The 22,086-nt window shown below is 35.3% G+C and overlaps 1 protein-coding gene across 4 annotated transcripts in view; it reads right to left on the reverse strand.

Moving 5' to 3' along the window:
* CADM2 (cell adhesion molecule 2) overlaps positions 1-22,086 on the reverse strand; it is a 548,264-nt gene that overhangs the window by 186,961 nt on the left and 339,217 nt on the right. For 2 of the 4 annotated variants that reach the window (XM_056493489.1, XM_056493471.1), the window contains exon 2: positions 6,059-6,085. The exons of the other annotated variants lie outside the window; for them this stretch is intronic. In XM_056493489.1, coding sequence (XP_056349464.1) covers positions 6,059-6,085 — 27 coding nt within the window. The remainder of the gene's footprint in view (positions 1-6,058; positions 6,086-22,086) is intronic. 4 annotated transcript variants of the gene reach the window in all.

The raw sequence follows: 22,086 nt of genomic DNA on the forward strand, positions 1-22,086 counted from the left end.
AGTTGGAGTTTGTAAGGAAGGAAAAAAAGGACAGGAACATATTTTGTGATTTTCTAAAAAATCCTCTAGAACTCAGGCAACTGCTTTTGCTTCCAAATCTCTTAGTAAAAGTGGCATAAATATTATATACTTAAGTAGATATGCATGATTTTTTGAGACATAATTATAATATCTTACATTATCTAATGGAAAACTAAACCATGAAATAATCTAGTGTCTTGATCTAGTGTGAATTTTGGCATTTAAGAGGATATTAAAAAAATCGACAAGACCCAAGACAATTTTAAATTTAAACCTTCACGGTCTCTTAACATGGTCATTTTCAAAACCTTTTCACTTCCAAATTTTTCTGGATTTTTGTTTCACAGACAAGCATAAAATTTGGTTCTACATCAACACTTTCTTCCTCAACAGAAATCCTGAATATGAGAAAACTCTGACCCTTAACATCCATGAGAAATCATGGAGGAAAACTGAAATCCATATGCTTCAACCTCACAAGTTTAACCAGTGGAGAGAATTTAATCCTTGGAGGAAAGCACAGGCTTTATATACTGGCAGCAGTGACTAAACTTGAGGAGAGGAAATACCAACGAGACAGTGAAGGAATGGTTACTAAGGCTTTGTTACATTGGCATTGTTATTCTCTCTGAAAGTACAATCACTTATAAATACCAAAGGTGCTTTTAATACCTTAAAGTGACATATGAAAATTATACCTTTAGAAGTTGAAACTGTGTTTTGGATAAAAAACATCATAAGATTTCACAAAGCAGAGCTCCTCTACTTCAATGGCACTGAAATATCTGAACAATTTCAATTGGGCTTCAGATCCCACTGTGCTACTACAACAGTCCTGGCAAGCTTTTTGTAATGACCTTGTAGTAAAGGTGGAATATGACAGGTTTTTATTTCTACATGTCTCAGGGGTGAAAGCTTATAACCATAAATAAATGTTCTTCCAAACTACTGATTTATGGAGTTTCCCTAGGCTCTGTATTGGATTCACACTTTCAACATCTATACACTTCCACTTGTTCACAACTTTTTGCCATAATATGTTGCAGTGTCATTTTTTGCAGATGATACCCTGAGCTATCTATTCCTCAACAAGAAAAAAAAAAAGGCAACAGCAAAGCTAATGCCTGACTGATGTCAGTAACTGAATAGATGAGAACTTTGTGAAGATAATGCAAATAAGACAAATAGTAGTGTTTGGGTCTCCTTTGTGTACATTTATTTCATCCTGCTCCTTACAAGGACAGCTGCTGTGTTACTGACTTAATTCTACAATCATTTTCTGAATGAGAAATATGCTTGGCTAATTACATGTACTAAAGAGAATACTTAAACATGGGTCCAGAACCTGTAAGTCTTGCAATTGTGTTGGCAAGTTCTGACCAACACAATTTCTTCCTATTTGTAAGGTTTTCAGTCAAAATTCTGGTATGAATGAAACCTATTCTTTACCTATATATATTTATGTAGATTATACACAATAAACTTTACTATACGCTGGAAGAAAATCAAAGAGATGGCTGGGCAGAAAATGACCAATGATGAAGATCTGGTGAAGTCCTGAGAAAAAAAAAAAAATTGATTCTCAACCAAAAGATAAAGTAATTGCACCTCTACATTGCAGTATCCAGGCAATAACAGAGTATGTTGATGCAACACTCTTCACATGATCCCTCCTGACTCAAGCTTCAAATAGGCTGATACCAATTTCATTGACATAATGAGAACAAACAAAATAAATCAAGTGAATAAAGTCCAGAGTGATATTTGCCTCCTGGATAAGATGCTTTTAGACAGTGCATCAACTGCTATGATGATTTATATTACAGACTGAGATGTAAGCCTTAAGTAGCACTGTTAAAGCTAAATTTAATCTTATGCTTCTGAAGGAGAATCAGTCTCCTCTTTTAAAAGTAAGGCAGAAACAATATACTTCTGCCTTTGTGGAAGAAATGACTCAAAGAAAAAAACCTGTTTTTTCCATGATACTCAAAAAATAAAAGAGTTTTTTTGGGTACAGATGCAATAGAAGTCAAGAAAAAGACACATTGCAAAAATCCCCTGGATATCCACCAGGATACACAAAAATAGTCCTGTTATATCCAACTTGTGAGGCAAGTGAGATAGAGTTCAAGGCACTTACAGTACTTAAAACTGTAATACTAAACTAGAAAAAAAGATTGATGGTATCTCCCATTAAAAGGACATCCCCTAGAACCATCAGAAGTACAGTCAGTTTTTGAAAGAGAATGCAGCATTGTGTGGGTACTACAGCAGTACTTTGCTAGGAGAAGCAGTGGAACTATGATTCAAATGGTATTTCCCCTGAAAACAAAATTAAAAATAGAGCTTCAAACATTGCTAAAATGGGGGAAAGAAGGATGGCAGAAATAGCTACCAATCCAACAGGGTTTTATATAGATTGGATAGTATGAGTCCTGCAATATTAAAGCAGTCACATCTTCCCCTCTGCAAAAAGTCTCTTCTTGAGGACTTAGGAGTTTTCTTGGAAATGTCACCATTTCTAATCTGTGGGCTACAGGAGTCTTAGGAACAGGAAGGAATGTTTTACCTTTCAACAAGCAGATGATAAGAGAACTTTTGGAGGGTTTGCTTTCCCCTCCTGCAATAGAAGTTGGGCTTCATATTCTTTTTTTCTTTATAAGGAGTTGCCATAGCCATCCTCAGTGTTCCCAACAAAAAAACAAAACAAAACAAAAAAAAAAAAAAAAAAAAAAAAAAAGAAAAAACCAAAAAAAAAAACTCCAAAAAAACAAACAAACAAAAAAAAAAATCTAACAAACCATCAAACAAACAGAAAAATCAACAAATCCCACAACCAAAATTATCAGAAACTCCAATTTATACTTTGAAGAAAAAAAATCCAGTCACCTAACTAGAGGAGATTTGGGACTGGCAATAACTTTTAAATAGAAGTGTATCAAAGAAGTGAAAATGAGGAGCACAGAACTCCATTCCTCAACTAATTACATTTGACTGAAGACACTTGGCCCTCTCTTCCACTTGCTGGCTGAAAATTGACATCATTAGCAAATCTGGTAAGACCATTGAGGCTGGAAACCATTGTTAACTGCTGTCAGAAGATATCTGCAAAAATATTGTCCCAAAATTGTCACAATAGCACTTCTTAAGAGGCCAAGAAATCTTCAAAAAGATTTTCTGAAAGAAGAAATGCTCATTTATATAGATCAAGTTAAACAAATCTCATCTGGTACACTAAGAAATGGTCCTTAAAATATTCATGCACTGAAAAAAAACTCTGATAATCAGATTTTAAGGTGGCATCTTCAGTTTCTGCAATAAGTGCAATAAAAGACCATTTTCATATTTCATTCCCTGCCCACCCTAATCCCCTTCAAATCCTTCTGAACTAGACTTCTTGGAAATGTCCCAAGTATTCTCCCCATAATCATCCTGTGGCAGCTTCTGCTCAGGAGTCCAAAGGAAGATCTGTCCTTGTGTGCAAAATCCAAATATTTACCCTCTCTGGAGACCACAAAAAAACTTCACGCTGCTTCTTCTAGGTAATCAAAAGTCTAAGAAAGAAACCCATGGTAAAATCAAGCAATCATAGTGCAAATCCATCCTGGAGCTCTGAAATCCTTGGTTCCATTTTACTGGAAGGCTGTGAGCAAACAGATTGAAGTGGGTTTTACTTACGTGGTAGCTGAGTCCAAATGACCTGCAGACCAGATGACCTTTCAACCTGAATTGAATCTAAGTGCCTCAAAGCAAGGCTAAAGCAGACAGTTCAACAGCTGCTTTACAGCACTTAATACAAGCAGTCTTCAACAAAGACTGAGAAAATACTTCAGGAAATAGCACTGAATGCAGTGTTTGAGAGCAAAGGCTCTGGTGTTCAGCTTGCAGACAATCCCACAAGGAGGGGAGGGAAGTGGAGACCAGCAGGAATTTTCCCATGCTAACAATGCACAAACAAAAGACAGGGGATCCCACAGAATATCACTTAATAATGTGCTCTGGAGCCCTCAGATCTTGGGGCAGGCATGAGGTCACCTGTGCCTCGCTGAAAATGGCAACACAAATCCCAGGTTTTCAGAAAGGAAAGATGAAGGTCCACACGTAACAGCAAAGACATAAAGGACTGCTGGATTTCATATTTTAAGTGCCAAAAGAGAAACTCCTCCAAAAGAGAATCCTCTCAGCTGTGAATTGATGTTTCCAGTGCCATATTAGAGAACTGCTTGCCAGTTAAGTGTTAGACTTGAAAAGGAGGAACAGATCTGCCTTTACTGCTTAGACAGAGTAATGAGCAAAGCAGTGAAGCATCACCTACTTCATGTCTTCCACCACAGCAGATGACAAATAGTCCTATGCCTTTGGTGAAAGACTGAACTGTTGCAGGACTGAATTCCTTGTGGATATTGGGTGCTTTCATCACAGGGCTGCTCAGATCCAAAGGAAAAGTTTAGGACTTCTTGAAGGCACTGCGCAGCTGAGCAAGAGATGCTCAAAGATAACTCAGATCACAATGTCAAACCTCATTCAGCGCATAGAGCTTCAGCTGTGCATCCAATATTCATGTGCACTTCTGAAATCAGGGGTGCTAATGCCCACAGATGAGTGGTACCCTTGATTAATTCTGATTCATCCCACAATTCCTGTGCCTCCAGGGCAGATTCTGTTTGAATGGCAATATATGGGAGTATCAACTAATCACTGAACGCTGATGAGATTGTGTTTATTTGTGCTGGAAAGTCGCTGCTGTGGGTGCTTTGGCTTGGGCTGTTTTCATTAATTATGAAGGTCTCAAAGTCTTGACCACTGTTACACAGCATCACAGCTGAATACATGACAGTACAGAAAGGAGTAAAGCAAATTTCAAAGCATGCATAGGCAAATAGATTAATTTGACTTTGTTCACTCCCCTCATTCATGTCACCCAATGCATGCAAAGTTTCTGAGAAAAAGATCTTACAAAAAGCCATGCAAAGATTTTTTTTTACAAAAACAAAAAATCTGGGCTGTATTTTAATTATTGGTTTAATTATTCTACTACATAAACACCTTCAACTGGCTGTGTTTTCTTTGATTAGTGTTATCATTCAACAACCTCAAGCTAAGCAATGTATGGAATTGAACTTTGCAAACATTGTGAATCTTAACTTCCAAAATGCATGTAAACTAGCACAGATTTTTGCCTTAAAAATCTGGTGTTTAATTTTCAGACAACTCAAATGTATCCACCAGAAATAATATAAAGATGATAGTAAAACACATATTTTCATGATTTTTTAAATGAAAATATATGTTCATACATATAAATGAACATGCATCTGTATATATAAACATGTATGCATCAATTTATGTTTATCTGTAAGTCAAAATACACCCCTCAGGCTGCATTTGCCACATCACTGCTTCGTTGAAATTCAGGAAATGGTTTACAGCACTGCTGACCTCACATGATTAGTTCTGAAAGGTTTACTTCTTTGTAACACTGATTTGTGGCAATCACCTTGCTGCTCTGAAGCCATAAATCTCTGCAGATATCATAGTGTGCCCTTCTATATATTGGTATGCTATCAGGAACAGTGATGATCATTTATACTAGTGTGAAAAGACAGGGAATGCTTAGGAGACACTTAGGAGTTCATTGTTCTCTGCTCAGATATTTATGACTGACTAGAGATAAAAAATATAAATTACATTTACATATTTATGAGCATTTTTATGCAATATCTTCATTTCGATTAAAATGCCATCAGTATCCTACATTACTATAATGCAAGTCAGAAATCTAACTACAAAGCACTTAGCTTTATCTTTTTCCTAAAAAGTTCCCAAATTAAAGCAATTAAAAAAATACAGCATGAGCAGTGCTGATTGATAAACAATGCTCTTAGGTGAAATTACAAAATTGTAAAGGACTAATCTCTCATACCACAGCACCTAAAGATATTTTTCTTTGTTTGGAGAAACAGAAACAACCTTGGGAGAAAATGCGTGGGCTGCAGAACCATGCAATGCAAATTGAAGGGTTCAGGCACAAACTCACCTCTAGCTTTGTTCTTTGTAGCAGCCACTGGAAGCAAGGAAAAGATTGCACAAGAAGAAGAGAACAAAGATAGATTAGACAGAAGTTTGAGCAATCAAGAACACAGAGAAACTTCATCACTATCGATTCAAAGCTAACAAACACCGTTTCTAAGATTATTTGACCTATTTATTAGAGACACTGCTGTGCTGTGAGAGAGTTCAGATCTATGATTCTGTCAGAAACCCTGTGTTGAGAAGTTGGAAAATGCACCAGAATACACACTCAAAAAAGCACATTGAAAAGTGCAGAAAAGTCATGAATCATTAGTCACAAGCAGGTGAGAAGACATGCACACACATTAGTGAATTCTAAAACTTAAAGCACAATTTGCCTTGCCAAAAGTATGTTCTGAACAGCCTATATCTTATATCATTCCCTTGTTGCTGTTTCTTGAAGCATCATTCTTCTGTGAAGCTGATCCAAATAAGCATCACTTAATTTACACATACCCCAACGATTTATAATTTGCTATATGATCACTATTTTTCTTCATTGAAGCCTACATCTTCAGATTGTTCTCATGGAGCATGCAAACAAAAAAAAGAACAGATGATATTTTAACCAACAGTAACCAAAGTTCAATCTCAGAGAAACAGGGACAGAAACTACAGCCTTCATTGAGTATCATGAATCCACATAATTTCATGCTGGTAGTTCTTCATGGACAACAGGGTAACAAAAACAAAGACTGCAGTTTAAAATGTTTCAGTAACAACCACTCTATCACCAAAATAAACAGAACCATTATTTTCTCTTCATATGATAATGTTGTTGAAATAAAATACTACTCAGAACCCAAAGTTAGAATGGAATCTCTCTGTTAATGAAATTACTCTGCCAATGGAATTAATTAAAAAGATGTTATCCATACCTCTCTAAATTCTCAAGTACACTCTGAGAAGGCTTTCACTCAAGAGCAACTCCATGAAAAAAAAAAACCCAGAATATTCAATTCCTCTTCTGCTGGCCCTTCTTGTAGGGCAGAACTACACTAATAATTCAAAGGCAGCTAGGCTAGAGACCAAATGAGATGAAAGAAAAGGAGAAATACCAAACCCTTTTCTGGTGTCTTTGCTTCTCTTATTCATATCTAAAAGGTTTGTATGGTTGGTTTGTTTTCTCTCTTTTTCAGTCTGGTGTCTCACCAGCCAGGCTTTACCAAAACAAGCAAGGAGTGCATAGCAATGAAGACCAAGTTGCCATATGTGAAGAAATAGTTGAAAACCTGAAATCATAACTTTATGAACGCATCAAAATATCAGTTCCCTAGCTGCTCTTTTTGTTTTTTATTTTATTTCTTCACTAATCCCTCCTTTACTTCCAGGTTCACCATTGTGACTTGTCAACATGCTCCTTGCAGTGAAAACAGCAGAAAATTTCTGCTCTGGGGAGGTACAAGGAGTGCAGGTGTTTCTGCAGAGCTCTTTCCACGGGGCTGTTCAACAAGAGGCATTCACCTGCAAACTGCCCGTAAATCTCACACGCGCTAAAAATTGTTGTGTAGTAAACAAAATTAATGATGCCATTCTAATTTTATAAGAAGTGAACAGTTTCTCCTTCATGCAAATCTAAGTTGATAATGAATGCACTGAGTTCAGCAACCTGTTCTTTTTCTTACAAGCCTCTTTTTTTTTTTTTTTTTTTTTAGCCTCAAGAATTACATCTACATGAATGTATTATCACTTCTAGCCAGAATAATCATATAAGCTTAACAAAGGTCTGGAGAAAACACTATCTCCCTGTCCCCAGCAGAAATTTAAAAGCAGCAGGAGACTTTGTATTTCATTAAACAGAATAAAAAGATATATGTGTGTGTATAAATACATATATTAAAAAATATATGTACTTGTACTCTTCAGGATTTATATAAACACAATTATATGCATATATAAGTGATATCATTTTCGTGTATGGGCACATATATGAATGTATATTAAAAGAACCTTCACATTGTATGATGAGACAGCTTTATTTTGAAGCATGTACACTAGACAGAGAATTATTACCTATCAGTAAATAAAGAAAAGATATAAATGAGGTTGTACATTATAATTGGAAGTAGGACAGGTTACTAGGCTTGTTAGGCCAATTATAACTCTCTGCAAATCCACTAATAGAAGACTAGATGACAGTAACCTTCTTAAAAATGTCATGTTCCATACTTGTAAGTTTTCCCATTGACAGCATGGTCCAATTACAAGTCAATTCATAAAGTTCAAACTGCACAACAGCCAAATTAGCTGAAAATGGTATTTCAAAATATAAATCTGCCTACAGAAGGCAACTAGCTGCAGCTGTTACCATCTTTCTGATACTTAGCATGAGGGAAAATTCCCTTTGATTGTTATCATTGTGGTAAGTTTTTATTTTTTTTTTAAAGCTGAAAGAATTTTCCTCTCTTCCCTCTTTAATCTCCTTTTCACTCTAAAGAGAGGACAATTTTCAACCTATATCCATTATGTTTGAAAAATTTTACCCACCTCTTATTATTACATGAAAAGCCATAGAAGACAAGCATAGACAAATGTTTTGAATGAGCATCATCAAGACTGAAATTTAGCAGAGGGAAGCTGAGGTTCTGGTTGGAGCAACAGATATGGGAAAACTCAGCTTTTCATGCCACTGATGTCAGTGACAAAAGGCCATGGGTTTCAGCAAACATCAAAGTCAAAGAACCCATTTTTGCTTTAAATCTTCTGCAAGTCAGTTGATTTATCCACATTTCACATAATGCATTCTCTTTTTTCCCACCTAGACTTCCTTTCTTGCTGACAAAAGAAAGAAACTCTCCAAGACAGTGAGTCTACCACCTCAAAGTATTATATGTATATACTACTATATCAGGACACTGATTTGGAACTTCTGTAATACAAATAAAATGGTTTAGGACTTGCCAGTAATAACTTTTTTGCACAATGTAACCTAAAATCTGAAATTTCCTTTATGAGGCTGATATGCTTTCTTTGTCTAAATTAAGACGCCAATCAGTTAATGGATAAAAAGAATTTCCCTGTGTTCAGAGATATCTGTAAAAAAATAAAAAAGAACATTTATAAGGGCATTTTTCTTTAGCAAACCTGTCTTGTCTTTCTTAAGAAAATTATTCTGGACAGGGAGGCATATTACAGAAAGTCTGAACAGTAACCTTTTTGGAATTCATGGAAAGCATTTAAAGACCAGAGAAGAAAGAAAAACAAAGTAGTAGGAAGAAAGACCATATTTTCAGAAGGCAGCTTGAAAGGCATGACAGAGCTACTAGATTTCTAGGTAAGGCCAAGAAATAAATCTCTTCTATTTCCTCTAGCAAGGTTGAACAGTATTGTGTTTTCTGAAGGCTCTTGTGGTCACAGCATATGTAAAACAAAAGGGTTGGCCACCAGGGAAAGGTCTGTGAGCGAGGGGATCACAGAGCAGCAAGAACACAAGGTCAGTGATCTCAGGGGAGTCCCACTATGAGAGATCTGAAAAGGGGAGGAAAACTCTGCCAGGTGCAGCTAAATTTCACAGAACTAATGTTTTTAGGGCATTTTTAAATCAAAAAAGTAATCCTGCCAAAGCTGTGCTGCTGAAACAATCTTTTTAAAAAGCATTGCCTGCATGTAAAAGCCTAGATTCAAATTTCAAAAACCCTAATATACCCTTGCTCTCAACTATCAGTAATACATTGTGCTTTATTTTCTGTGATACATCTTTCTGACTTCTTGCTTTTTGTATGCCAACAATTGTTAAATTACATTCTTTGATAAATGGTGGCTACAAGTTGTTCAATATTTTCTCCACACTCAGTCGTCTCTACACTGTTCAATTTTGTAGACACTTTTAGACAGATTTGATATAGCTTTTATTTTATTTTTCTCTTATATGTGATTTATTATTCGATTTGGAGTTTTGTCTTTTGTCTTTGGAGAAAACCACATCCATACAATTACTTCAATAGCTCAATAACAACAGAAAAAAGGAAAAAGCATTTCCCCCAGATATCCAGCTAACCTAGCCTTTTATTTCAAAAAATAAGGGGAAAGAAAAAGGAAAGTGAAAGGTTTGAGGTCATTCTTGTTCTCATTTCACCTATTGGATGCTCTAAGATTACAGATAGAGGAACAAACAGTAAAATATTTAACCTTTATAATGACTAAACATTCAGGAAAAAAAAATATTAAAGTCACATTCATAAAGTACATTGCATTGATTTTCTCCCAAATACAGTAACCTCAGTTCCAGCAATTCTGGAGGTCCTCTAATCTTCAATAAAAAATTAACACATCACCAGTCATATGGACAAATTTATTCATCTGCATTTTTCACTCCAGCCTTAAAATCTTTTAGGATCATAGGCTATGAAAAATGATCAGAGAAGCAGCATAAACAAACATCCCTCACCTCACAAAGTAGGAGAAAACAATAACAATCACACAGATCTGCTCTCCAACACATCCAACATTTAATTCAGATTTCCAGTTAAAAAAAAGTAAAAAAGAAAAAAAAAAAAAAAAAAAAAAAAAAAAAAGAAAAAAAACTCATATTTTTACAATGTCTACATTTAGAATTTTCTTTTTAATTTTAGAGTGATGATGATGACAACAGCTACATTTTTTCCCTTTGGATAAACTGACAGATTATCACTGATCATTTAGGTCACCTAAATGCCAGCTCTGAATCTCTCAGCTCCTCTATGTGACAGAAGTCCTTAGCAGAAACATTTCCTCCAGAAAATAATGCAAATTATTAGGTTCTCACAGACTAGAGGCTCATTCAAACCACATGAGCTGCAATGCAGAATCCTTCCCACCCTCCTTTTCAAAACCAGCATTTTCCAAAAGCCACTGAAGGAGAAACAAAACACCACCATCACCTGAAATTCACAGTGGGAATTTGAGTGTCTTAAATTCATAAAGACACTGCTGCTTAGACTTGAAGAGTGGCCAACAAATGACACAAAAAATGGGATCTTGGGAGTTCTTCTAGTGTTGGATGTAAAAAATCCTAGATACATTGGCATAGACAAATTTGTTTGCTTCTGATTTTCTGATCTTTCCCTTGATTCTTTTTATGGCTATGCCTTTACATTTTATAGTGAATATCATTTTTATACATAAGTTCTGCACACTCTTCTCATGGAGATTCCTGAAATATCGGATAGTGGCATTTGCAAATATAATCTGAATGCATAAAATCCTAGCTAAGCCTTCCTCTCTTTGTGTATATAACCATTAAAAATCTGTGCAGTCACATGTAACTAAAGGGAATTCAAACACATGACCTTCTTTTATTCTATTTATTGTGTGTTCTATCTCTGCATCATTGTATCTACAACACAATTTCCTAAAATGACATCAGGTAATTTCCCTCAGAAACATAAAATAATCTTGAAGATATGACTGAAAAAGGGACAAAAAATGCAAACTGGAAGGATTGTGAGGATGTCAGCCACTGCATCCTGTCAGTTTGAAGCATCATGAGTTCTATTTGGACCCCTCCTAACAGATAACCTAATATATTGTTAAAACTTTTGGTGATGGGGACTTCCAAAGCTCTCCTGATCACCTCTTTCAATGCACAGTTGCCTCTCTCAATATGAAATTGTTTTGCTGATAAATAATTTAACCAGAATATGTAGGAGACTGGTGCAATTCCTTCACTCTTCTCATACTTCCCAGGAGTTCAAATTACAGAATGCATACTTCTTTAATCTAACTCTTTGCAAAACTGAAGATTTATTATTCCTCTTGTATGCTTAAAAATAATCTAAACTTTCTCAATGTAAGTTTTCCAACTGCACTTTATTGCCTTCCTCAGTTTTAAAACTGTCGCTAGATTATCACATGCAACAACATTTATTATGCAATACTAATCACAAAACATTGAAAAACGTGCAGCTCCATTTTCCTTTTGAAAAGTAGGGTATAAATATAGTAATTTTGTTCTCAATACTCATTATGACTGGCATGATGGAGATCAGCAGAAGCATCTTCTCATCTAAACATCACCAGAGTTCAGGATTCCAGCTGCAGATGATTCACATTAGCAGCTGGAAACACATAACACAGTATATTACAGTATAGTGAAAATAGAAGATGAATATAATCATACCCTAAAGGGTCTTCTTAAAACCATTGAGATAAGGTTACTTGCCCATCCCAAAATGCCAACTTTATACATGTTTTAATGCAGCTGGAAAGGTAACTGCTACAAACCATGCAAGTTACATCTAAGCAATTTTATAGTAAGCTGGTTTTCAATAAAACACCAGAGAAATTTCACTTGCAAGTCAGTAATTTAGTTCATGAAGAAGAGTAAATACAATTTTTATATTTCATTTTACCAAGGTAAGAGAATGTTTTAAGAAGTAGGCATAAAGACAACTCTGGGGTAGTATAATTAAGCACTGTGCTAGGCTGTAAGCAGAGTTGGGTCAGACAGAGATACAAGTCCTCAGTTCTGCTCTCAGATCTCTTTCACAGTTATTTCAAAACTTAAATATCTGAAAAGCTTTGATATTCATTCATCCCCTCAAAAAAGCTACCAAAATTGTTAGTCACACAGAATGTGCATACACACAAACTTGCCCAGCTTCTGTGTTTTTGTCAGGTCTCCAGAATAAAGAGAAAGGAAAAGATCCCCCTTGGAAACACTTAGCAAAGTACTTAATTGTCTGTCATCTGGTAATTGTGACTGGAAACAAGCAGCTGTAAGCAGTGAGCTTTTGTTTCTTTTCACATCTGCAGATCAATACATGCAAAACACCTAAAAAAATTCCTTGTCCATTTTTCTCAATCCAAGAGCAACCTGTGACATTCATGTCTCATGTAGGTTTGGGTTTTGATAAAGTATATGCTATCCTACATTATTACAAATATAAATTTCCTGGGTCTACTATGCTCAAAGACATTCCTTTCTGGTCACAGACCAGAGGTCTGACAACCCACAAAAGTTTAAGGGTTGTATTGAAAATAATCTCTTATGCAACCTGCATGAAGATAAAACCAACAAACAAACAATTGCACAAAAAAATGCACAAAACAAACAAACAAAAATGAGCAAAAACAGCAACAAAATAAATAACAAAACAAAAACAAAAAAAAACCAAAAAACAAACAAACAAAAAGAAAAGAAAAAAAGAAAGAGAAAAAAAGAAAAAAAAAGAAGGAAAAAAAAAAAAAAGAAACCCCACCACCCTTCCATATCATCCAGAGGAAGGAGCAAGGAGCAATGCAGGCAGACAAACAGCTGGGGTTCTCCTTATATTACCTCTGCTTACTTATTACCCTCTCATCTCTGAATCATCTACTGGAAGCTCTAAGAAGGTTATCAAAAGGCAGCTAGTGGTTTTTGCATGGTTACTTTCCCTATTTATTTATTTATTTTAAATTACAGCCTTGGTATCTGTGGATAAGAATGGTTATATCACAGATAATCTGTGAGAAAGGTTAATGTATGTATTTAGGACTACTGGGACAATATTTGAAGCATGTGGAAACAAGCACATATCTTAAAGGGCAGACAATTAAAACCTTAAACAGAAAAATATAACCCCAAATATTATCCATTTAGACCTTTCCAGATACTTAGAAACAAACCTAGATAACAGACAAGATTGATGAAAAAAATACCATAATAAACTCAGTGCCAAGCTCAAACAATTGGATTTTCTTAGGTGTAAATGGACATCTGTGACCTAAATCTAAGTTCTTCCATAACAAATTGAAGCAATTCACAATTCCAGGCTTAAGATTTCATGCCCACCCCCACACTTTTTTTATATAAAGAAACACAAGCCAATAATTACAATGAGATGGAGGAGTGAATAACAGAATCTACAAGCATATACCTGCATACTCAGAATATGAAAATTCATAAAGTAGCTATTATGATTTTCAGATAGAAAAAAAAAGTAGTATTAAATTCAGAATTTCACACATTGTTTACAAAACTTAGAAATGATAGTTTAAAAAAAAAAGCCACAATTGATCCAAATATTATACTTTTAATACTGACAAGAGCCTCATTTTGATTTGCTCTGAACATTAAACATATTTCCATTCCTCCTTGAATTATGTTTCCACTTTACTGAAATTGTTTGTAGGCAAGAATCATTTAAGAACTGATCTGTGTTTTCAGCAGATGCACACATTGCCCATAGCTCAAAACCAGAGCAGATCCATTTCATGACCAGCTCAGTTTTGCCAGAAAGTCATCAAAATAAGGATTTATTACAGAAGATCTTTAGCAGGGTGTGTATCCAGAGTGAAAGTGAAGTGAGCACAAGCAGCTGGCAAACAGACACATCAGTAGTGGTCCATGGACCACTGTAGATGCAGCACCAAAAAAGAGATTCTGAGATACTAATGGAAATAAATGAAGGGAGAAAAACGACATTCTGCAAGTTCTGCTGCTGTTAGTTGAATGAAAACAAAAGACTGAAGGGTTTGGGTTTGTATGTAGCACAGGACCTTTAAAAACTGAGTCTAGGACAAGTGGCTAGCTAATATACTAAGCTCAGTTGAAAATTATAGAAGACCAAAAAAAGTTCTTCAAAGGCAACAAACAAAATTAAAAAGCAAGGAGGTGAAAAAGAAATGTGTACAGTCAATTAGAAATTAAACGTGATAATGTGGAAAGATGATAAGATGGAATGCTTTTGAGAAAATTTTGAATAAAATCAGAAAAAAAATACCATTTTAGGAAATCAAAGACTAAGTATAGCCAGAGTGATTATTTACAGAAAATTATGTGATTCTTCAGGTAATCCTCTTAGTTAAGATTTAGGAACTAAATTATTCTTACTACTCCTACATGACGAATGTGTTATGGTAAAGAAAGGATTTGTGAGCTCTGAACATTTCTGAACTGTACAGCAGCTCCATGTTGAGTCTTCACAGTACTTTGACTCCCAGTGTGAGTTTTACAATGCCCTGGAAGCACATGTGCCAGGCAAATCATTACTCAAGGTGTTCCTCAGTAATGCAGACTGAAATCCTACTGAAAAACAAACAAACAAATCCCAAAACTGGATAAACACACACCCCCCATATCCCCAACTCCCCCAGATGCCAAACTAGTCTGCAAGGCAAATAAACAAGACACTGTTGGGTATTTCTAGCTCGTTCCTTGACATCTCTGCCACCATGCATCTTCTAGACAACATTATTACACAATTGCACTGAGCTAAGCAAGCACACAGACTCCCTGCAGAGCAGAACAGTGGTTATACACAGTGTTTAGCTTCCATCACCCCTGGAAAGGGAGATATTTTGGAATGCCACCTGTTTGTAGCACAGACATTGCACAATAAAAGATACCTAGCAAAAGGATGAAAAAGGAGGGTGCTGCTGCTGTTTCTGCCTGGCTGGCAGGGCACAGCCCAAAGGCATTTGTAGCTCACTGAATGAGTACAGAGCAAACTCCAGCTGTTAACAAGTGCCCTGCAAGAGCCAACCATGTCCTTCACAGCCAAGTGCATAGCTCACCAAATATTACAGGCGTGTTCTTGCCTTGCACACCTCTTGGAGCCCCCCAAAGCAGACAGGAAAGACAGAACACCCCACTGTTACCCCAGGAAATTAAAGCAGCTCTTCAGGGCCATTCCTGATCATTTCAGCCACTCAACTCTTTCCCATTCAGCACAACCCTTGCAGTTTAGAAGAAGTTTGCACACGCAGGCAGTCACAGCATAAATAGAAACTGGCAACACAACCATGACTACTCCTCCTTAAAAACCTCATACGCCTCCTCTTCAAAGAGATTTATGAATAATGGGAACTAAATAATTCATGGCACTGCAGATGCCAGTCCAAATAGCCTCTCCCTTTCTAAGGTTTCAGTTTGTAGATGTGTGATCAAAAGCCTTCATCAGTCATGATAGTGGCATTTGTACTCAGTCCAAACAAACCGTATTTGCATCTGAATGTTTTTCATTGAAATGAGAGACGTAATATGCAAGCCAAGTTCCAACTAAAAGGCGTTTTATGCTATTTAAATTCACTCAAATTAAAGGCTGAATGCAACCTAAAAGGTCTGCTCTGAGAACAGTAATTTGACACATCATCAATAAGACACATGCTTTTGTTGAGCGGGCCTCAGCACTTGTCTGAAAATTTTACACAGCATCCAAACTGTGCTGCATAGGGGAAAGTCCCATATAAAAAGGAAGGAAGTAAACAGAAAACCCACTGGTAATTAGTGCAAAGGTTTGACTTATTCATATGCAGCTAGGTGAAATCACAGAACCATTGAGGTTGGAAAAGACCTCTGAGATCATTGAGCCCAACCTTCAAAATCAAGTGGGTAGAAGCAGTTGCTCTGTGAAGGCAACACTAACATGAAAGATCTTGCCACTACTTTTTTAAGCAAACAGGTACATCTTGGACACCAAATTTTCACCCTGTTTAATTAATCCTATTGATTAGTAAAGTGATGATCACTTTTTGCCAGGTCCATCACTCAGGTTTGTACTACACTGGAAATTACCACAAGAATGCCTCCAAAGAATAAAAAAAGGGGAAAAAAAATAGCCCACAAAGATCTCAATTAGCAAATGGAGAATAATTTTACGTCAGCAAGGGAAAAAGCTGTAGGATCAGATTAAAATTATTGCTCTTGCCAAGGGGAAATATATACAGTTCTCATAAATTGAGGTCAATACTAATTTTAAAAAGACTATTAAGAGCCTAGAATGTCCTGAAATGAACCTTAGTGGGGATAAACAAGATAAATCTTTTGAACTGTCATGGGGTTTTATTGTAAATCCTTTATATTTCCCCTTTTTTTTTTTTTCCCTAAATTTTTGTGAAAGCCTCTTCCTATTGCATTTAACAATTACATGTTTTGATGAAAGAAAGAAGCAAAACATTGTGTATGACCTTACATTTAAACATGTCACAGGTCAGTATTTTTATATAAAGTCCATCTTGTTTGGAGTTTTCTTCTGTTTGGTTGGTTTTACTGATTATTTTTTTTCTTTTTTTCCTATTTTTTTGAAAGTAAGAAAAATATAACATTTTTATTTGCAGGTATGAGTAGCACATGAATCAATTATCCAAAATATATTATATGAAGGTGTTTATTTTAAAGTCCTTTAATTTAACTTAATAATTAGTATATGCATCATACATGGGACATTAAAAATATTTAAATGATGGTCATACTAATTAATACACAATCTATTTAAATACTTAAGTAGTGCATGATTTTAAGGTAACACTAATATTGAAAGGAAGAGTTTATGTGAGCAAAAAGGAATAGAAAGAAGAGGAATGTACTCTAGGAATGAGACTATCCCACAGATTTCTCTAGGAATTTCTCAGGATTTCTCAGATTTCTCTACAGATTTCTCAGGAAAACATTAGGGAATGGCTTGTGGCAGACTGGCACAACACAGCACCAACTCTGTGAATGCTAATGAGCAAAGTCAGGAAAGATGCTGGAACATCAGATATTGGAAGATGACACTGATGGGGGCAGATGTAGAAAAATGGTTATCAACTTCAGACCCCCTAGAGCAGCATGAATGAAATCACATCCTTGTGTTCTGGGAAATAAAACAGGCAACTTGGACAGAAAACAACAGCCTTTAGTTATCTAAAAGTAAATTGGGAGCAGCCCATGATAATTCAGAAGTGGCATTATTATTGAACACAAAGCAGAGTTAATTCAGAAATCAGTTTGCTCAAAAGCATCAACAGCTGGGTTTAATAATAGGCACAATGAATCTGAAATGAAGAAAAGCTTGAGACAGAAGATTATCGAGCAATTTCAATCATGTTATTAGATTTACAACTGCACAGTGACAAAAAACCTGTAAATTAGAATTATTCAAAGGAAAACAATACTTTGGATTGATGAGCTCCAATAGTGCCAAGAAATGAACTTTTACAACATTATTTTGTCCAGTTCTGTTTCATAGAGGTTTTGTTATGCTTTTACTATGCCAAAAGCTAACTTTCCCATTCCTTCATTACTTTTAAAATAAAACAAATGCTGTCTTGTCACAAGACCAATATATCATTTGAATGAGAAAAATTCTTTAGCACCAGAAAAGGTGCTACTTTCTGATATTTCTATTCATATTCATTAAGATTACCTTCAGCAAATTCTCTTATTGTTTTTACTATTTTATAATTTAAGAGTAAGATTATGATTGGAAAAGCAAAGAAAGAGCACAATTAGGTTATCAAATGATTACATCCAATACCACTGGCAAAGCAAAAAAAGTGGCTGGCTGCAAGTTTAGTCAGAATGACTGAATAATTTATTAAGTGTTATAAAACTGAACTTTGTGAAAGACATGATCAAATTTTACATAAAAAAGTAAAACAGGCAAAGGAAACACTGTAGTACCATAATTTGTTCTGCATACACCAAAAATTAACAGTTTAAAGGTTTTTTGGACTTGTTTTGTTTGCTTTGTAAAGGAGGAGAATAAGAATACTCTTAGAAATATTATTTTGTCCATTCAGTTTAGCTTTTGATGATAACCTTAGTACCACTGGTAAGTGATGTTCTGAAAGCAGGGAAATAATAACAAGGTGAAAACCAAACACTGGTGCTCTAAATACATGCACCAGACTGACAGAGAACTAAATACCTAAACCAATTTTGATGTTCTGAAATCAGGGAATGGATCAAGACAGACACAGCAACTTGAAACCCTGCCTGTTAACACATGAAATAGAAATATTTCTAATTTGTCCCCTCATATCACTATAAAGACCATATAAATACTTGGTTAAACTGTCAGGCAGCACATAACAGCATTCTCATGTATTTTAGTACTGATTCCCAGTAAGGGAAAAAGTAGCTCTAGGATAAAAGAATAAAAAGTTCAAAGTACAATTTCTGAAACCTACATAAACATTAGCAGAAAAATGTTTTATTCCACTTTCCTTCTCTGCTTTAACCCACAGTTGAAGTACACATTCTAAAAAGAGATATTACCATGCTATCTTCTTTGCTTAACCATTATTTTGACAAGTTTCAGTTCATAACAATACTTTCAAGAAGAGAAACAAAACTGCTTCTACAGTCAGCACATTGTCTACCAAGCAACACTGAGAACCAAGTACTCCAAGCTGAATATTGTTTAAAAATGCAGTTTCAAATTAGATTCCCTTCAAAGAAACAAAAAGAATGCTGACAAAAAGATGTCACTCAAGGTAAAATACTGGTACCAGTTCTGTGAGAAGCTGTCAATCATGAAGTAACACAAATGTAAATATTTTGGCTCTAAAACAACACTTATGGCAAACATGCAAGTGCTAAATCCAGAATTTTTTTTATTCCACATTTCTAACATTGTAAGTAGGAACAGAAATATTGCCTACACAGAGGCAACATTGCATGACCTTCCATATTTCATCATATGGCAAACAATTCCAGAGATATTTTCACTACCAAGTATTCCTCTACATAAGTTGAAATACGTAACATATGGATAAATCTCAATGACAGTTGATCAGAAAATTTGTTGGAAGCCATGAAAAAAATCCTTCTACAATGAATCATATGAATATATACATTTGTTTGTTGAAAACTAACATTTTTAGTTAACAAAGGTTTTCCTTCTATGATTCTAACATTTTATTTCCTTTAACAATGGAAGTTTTCTATTACTTTTTGTTTTTTCTGAGGAAAAAAACCAACCAAACAAAAAAATAAAAAACAGTCTTTCAATTTATATAATATGGTTTTCAATCAGAACTGTAATCCGCCATTAAAAGACGAAGGGTAAAGAAGGGGAAAAAAATTGGCCTATGCAACATGAAAGAATGAAAAGGTATTTTAAGAAAAAACATGCATGTATAAAGCAAATTCAGGCTAAAAAAGTCTAATATCCACTGAATATGACAGGGATATTTCTATTGACTTTAGTAAGCTATGAATCAAGCAATAATTATACAATTAGATTAGTGAAAGGAAAATAACAGTGATTTAGGAAAAATAAATGGAAGAAAGGAAATAGCCCTAGAATAACCCTTATAATCTGATATCAACCTTGGCTAGGTGAAATTGCATTTTTCAGGATCCTGTAATGCTGCAATTATCAGCAGTCACATGCACATATTATTATATACTCAGTGGCCAAGATGGATGATTATTGCACATTATGGACTACTGATAAAATAAATTAACTGAGAACCGTTATCAGAGAGAATATTCATGACAAACAAACCAAATTTCTTCAAAGACTTGCTACCCAGACCAAGTGATGACTCACACAGTAAGACCCAGGAATCAACAGACAGCCACACTGTCACAGCAAGCAGCCAGCTCAAGCTGACAGGGGAAAAACAATAAAATGGAATCTCTAAGAAAAGAGCAAGCAGCCATGGGATTGTCTGTCTCTTGGCAGACATCACTTGTGCTTGAGCTGTTCCTCACACCAGTTAAAGGGAACCTCCAGGAAGGTGATCACTGACAATGCCATGATTTTACACCCCAAAGGCCATTTCATACTTTCACTCTAAAACCCAGGAATGCATTTATTGAGAAGTGGCATGCAGTTTTACCAGGGAATTAAGTTTCTAAAAGCTGTGTTGTTCATTCAAGCATAAAAAACTCTTTGTTATGCTAGATTTTGGGAAGGGTTAAAGCACCTGCTTTAGAGGAACACAGGGTCTTTTATACACATTTAATTATGTGTAAGAAAGACAGATGAAGGTCCTCTTCAAGCTTACTGCCACGATGAGTGCACAGTCATCAAAATTCCATGAAAATCTATATTAACAATAATCCCAGGTAATTTAAAAACATGAAGCTCAAAGCACCAGAGAAGACATTAAAGACATAAAAGTATAATAGTAATAAGGTGCATTAAATACCAGAAGATAATCATCTTGACATCATACTTTTTTTTAACATTAAGCCTTTTTACATTGGGAGCATTTCAAATTAAGTGTCCATAAATCTGAGTGAATGTTCTTTTCCTCTGTCCAATCCCCAAGCACTTGGAACTCCCCCTCCCTTTTTATGCCAGTGTGTTACAAACTATGTGGAGAATCTAATGAAGGAACTAATGCAGCTGAAACCCATTTCTTTGCATTTCTGTTGTGGCTTCAGTTCTCTTTTCGAATTTAATCAGCACCTAAATTCCTTCACTGTACTTAACTATGACTGTAATGTACTTCACTCTCATGAAAACACATACTAACCTCTCCTCACATCTTTAATCTGAAAATATGTTATAAAATGCATTACAGTTAATATCAGGAACACTGAATAGCTCTCAGATATAATCTACACTTTACTCATAAATAGAAACTGACATTAATATGATAAAAACAAAAATAGCACACAACTTGAAACTTTCAGCATCCACAAACAGATGTTTAAGATGATGGTAATTAACTCAGTGACTGCTGAATTTGATTGAAGGTTAACTTTCAAGTTCTAACTTTAGAAGAACATACTTTTGACAGATCATAAACATGGTATCAGTAATACAGCAACTTAAGCCAGCTCACAAGATTACTATAATTGATAAACTTTTTGCTTATTTGGACTGAACTGGATCAAAAAGGGGCTGAGGGGGAGGGGTAAGGGAGGATGAAGCCCACTTAATGCATGTAATTGGTCAATTAATTTATCAACTGTGAAAAAAAAAAGCATAATAAAATAATGAAGAGCATACTTAAACTATCCAGTTTCTTTTGAACTTTATTCCCTGAGTGTGGAAAATCTGCTTCTATGAAATCATGCTAAATTTTCAACTGCAAAAAGGAGCCAATTTCCAAGGCAGTGTTTAATTAATTTATGGAGTTACTGCTGTGAAAGTTCATTGAGACAAATACTAAAGCTGTTTTTTAAAAGGGTTGGATAATTTTCTGATGATAAACAACAGTGGCAGCTTTGTAAGCAAAGACAATGATTGTAAGAGTAATTAAATCTCATGCTTCAGGGCACAAAATAGAATCCCTTTGCCCCAAATCCAGCATGAACTATTACTAATAGCATTTTCTTCAACCCACAAATGTAAACTCTTACATCAGCTG

This window comes from Oenanthe melanoleuca, chromosome 1 (genome assembly GCF_029582105.1).
Source record: "Oenanthe melanoleuca isolate GR-GAL-2019-014 chromosome 1, OMel1.0, whole genome shotgun sequence".
Classification (NCBI taxonomy): Eukaryota; Metazoa; Chordata; class Aves; order Passeriformes; family Muscicapidae; genus Oenanthe; species Oenanthe melanoleuca.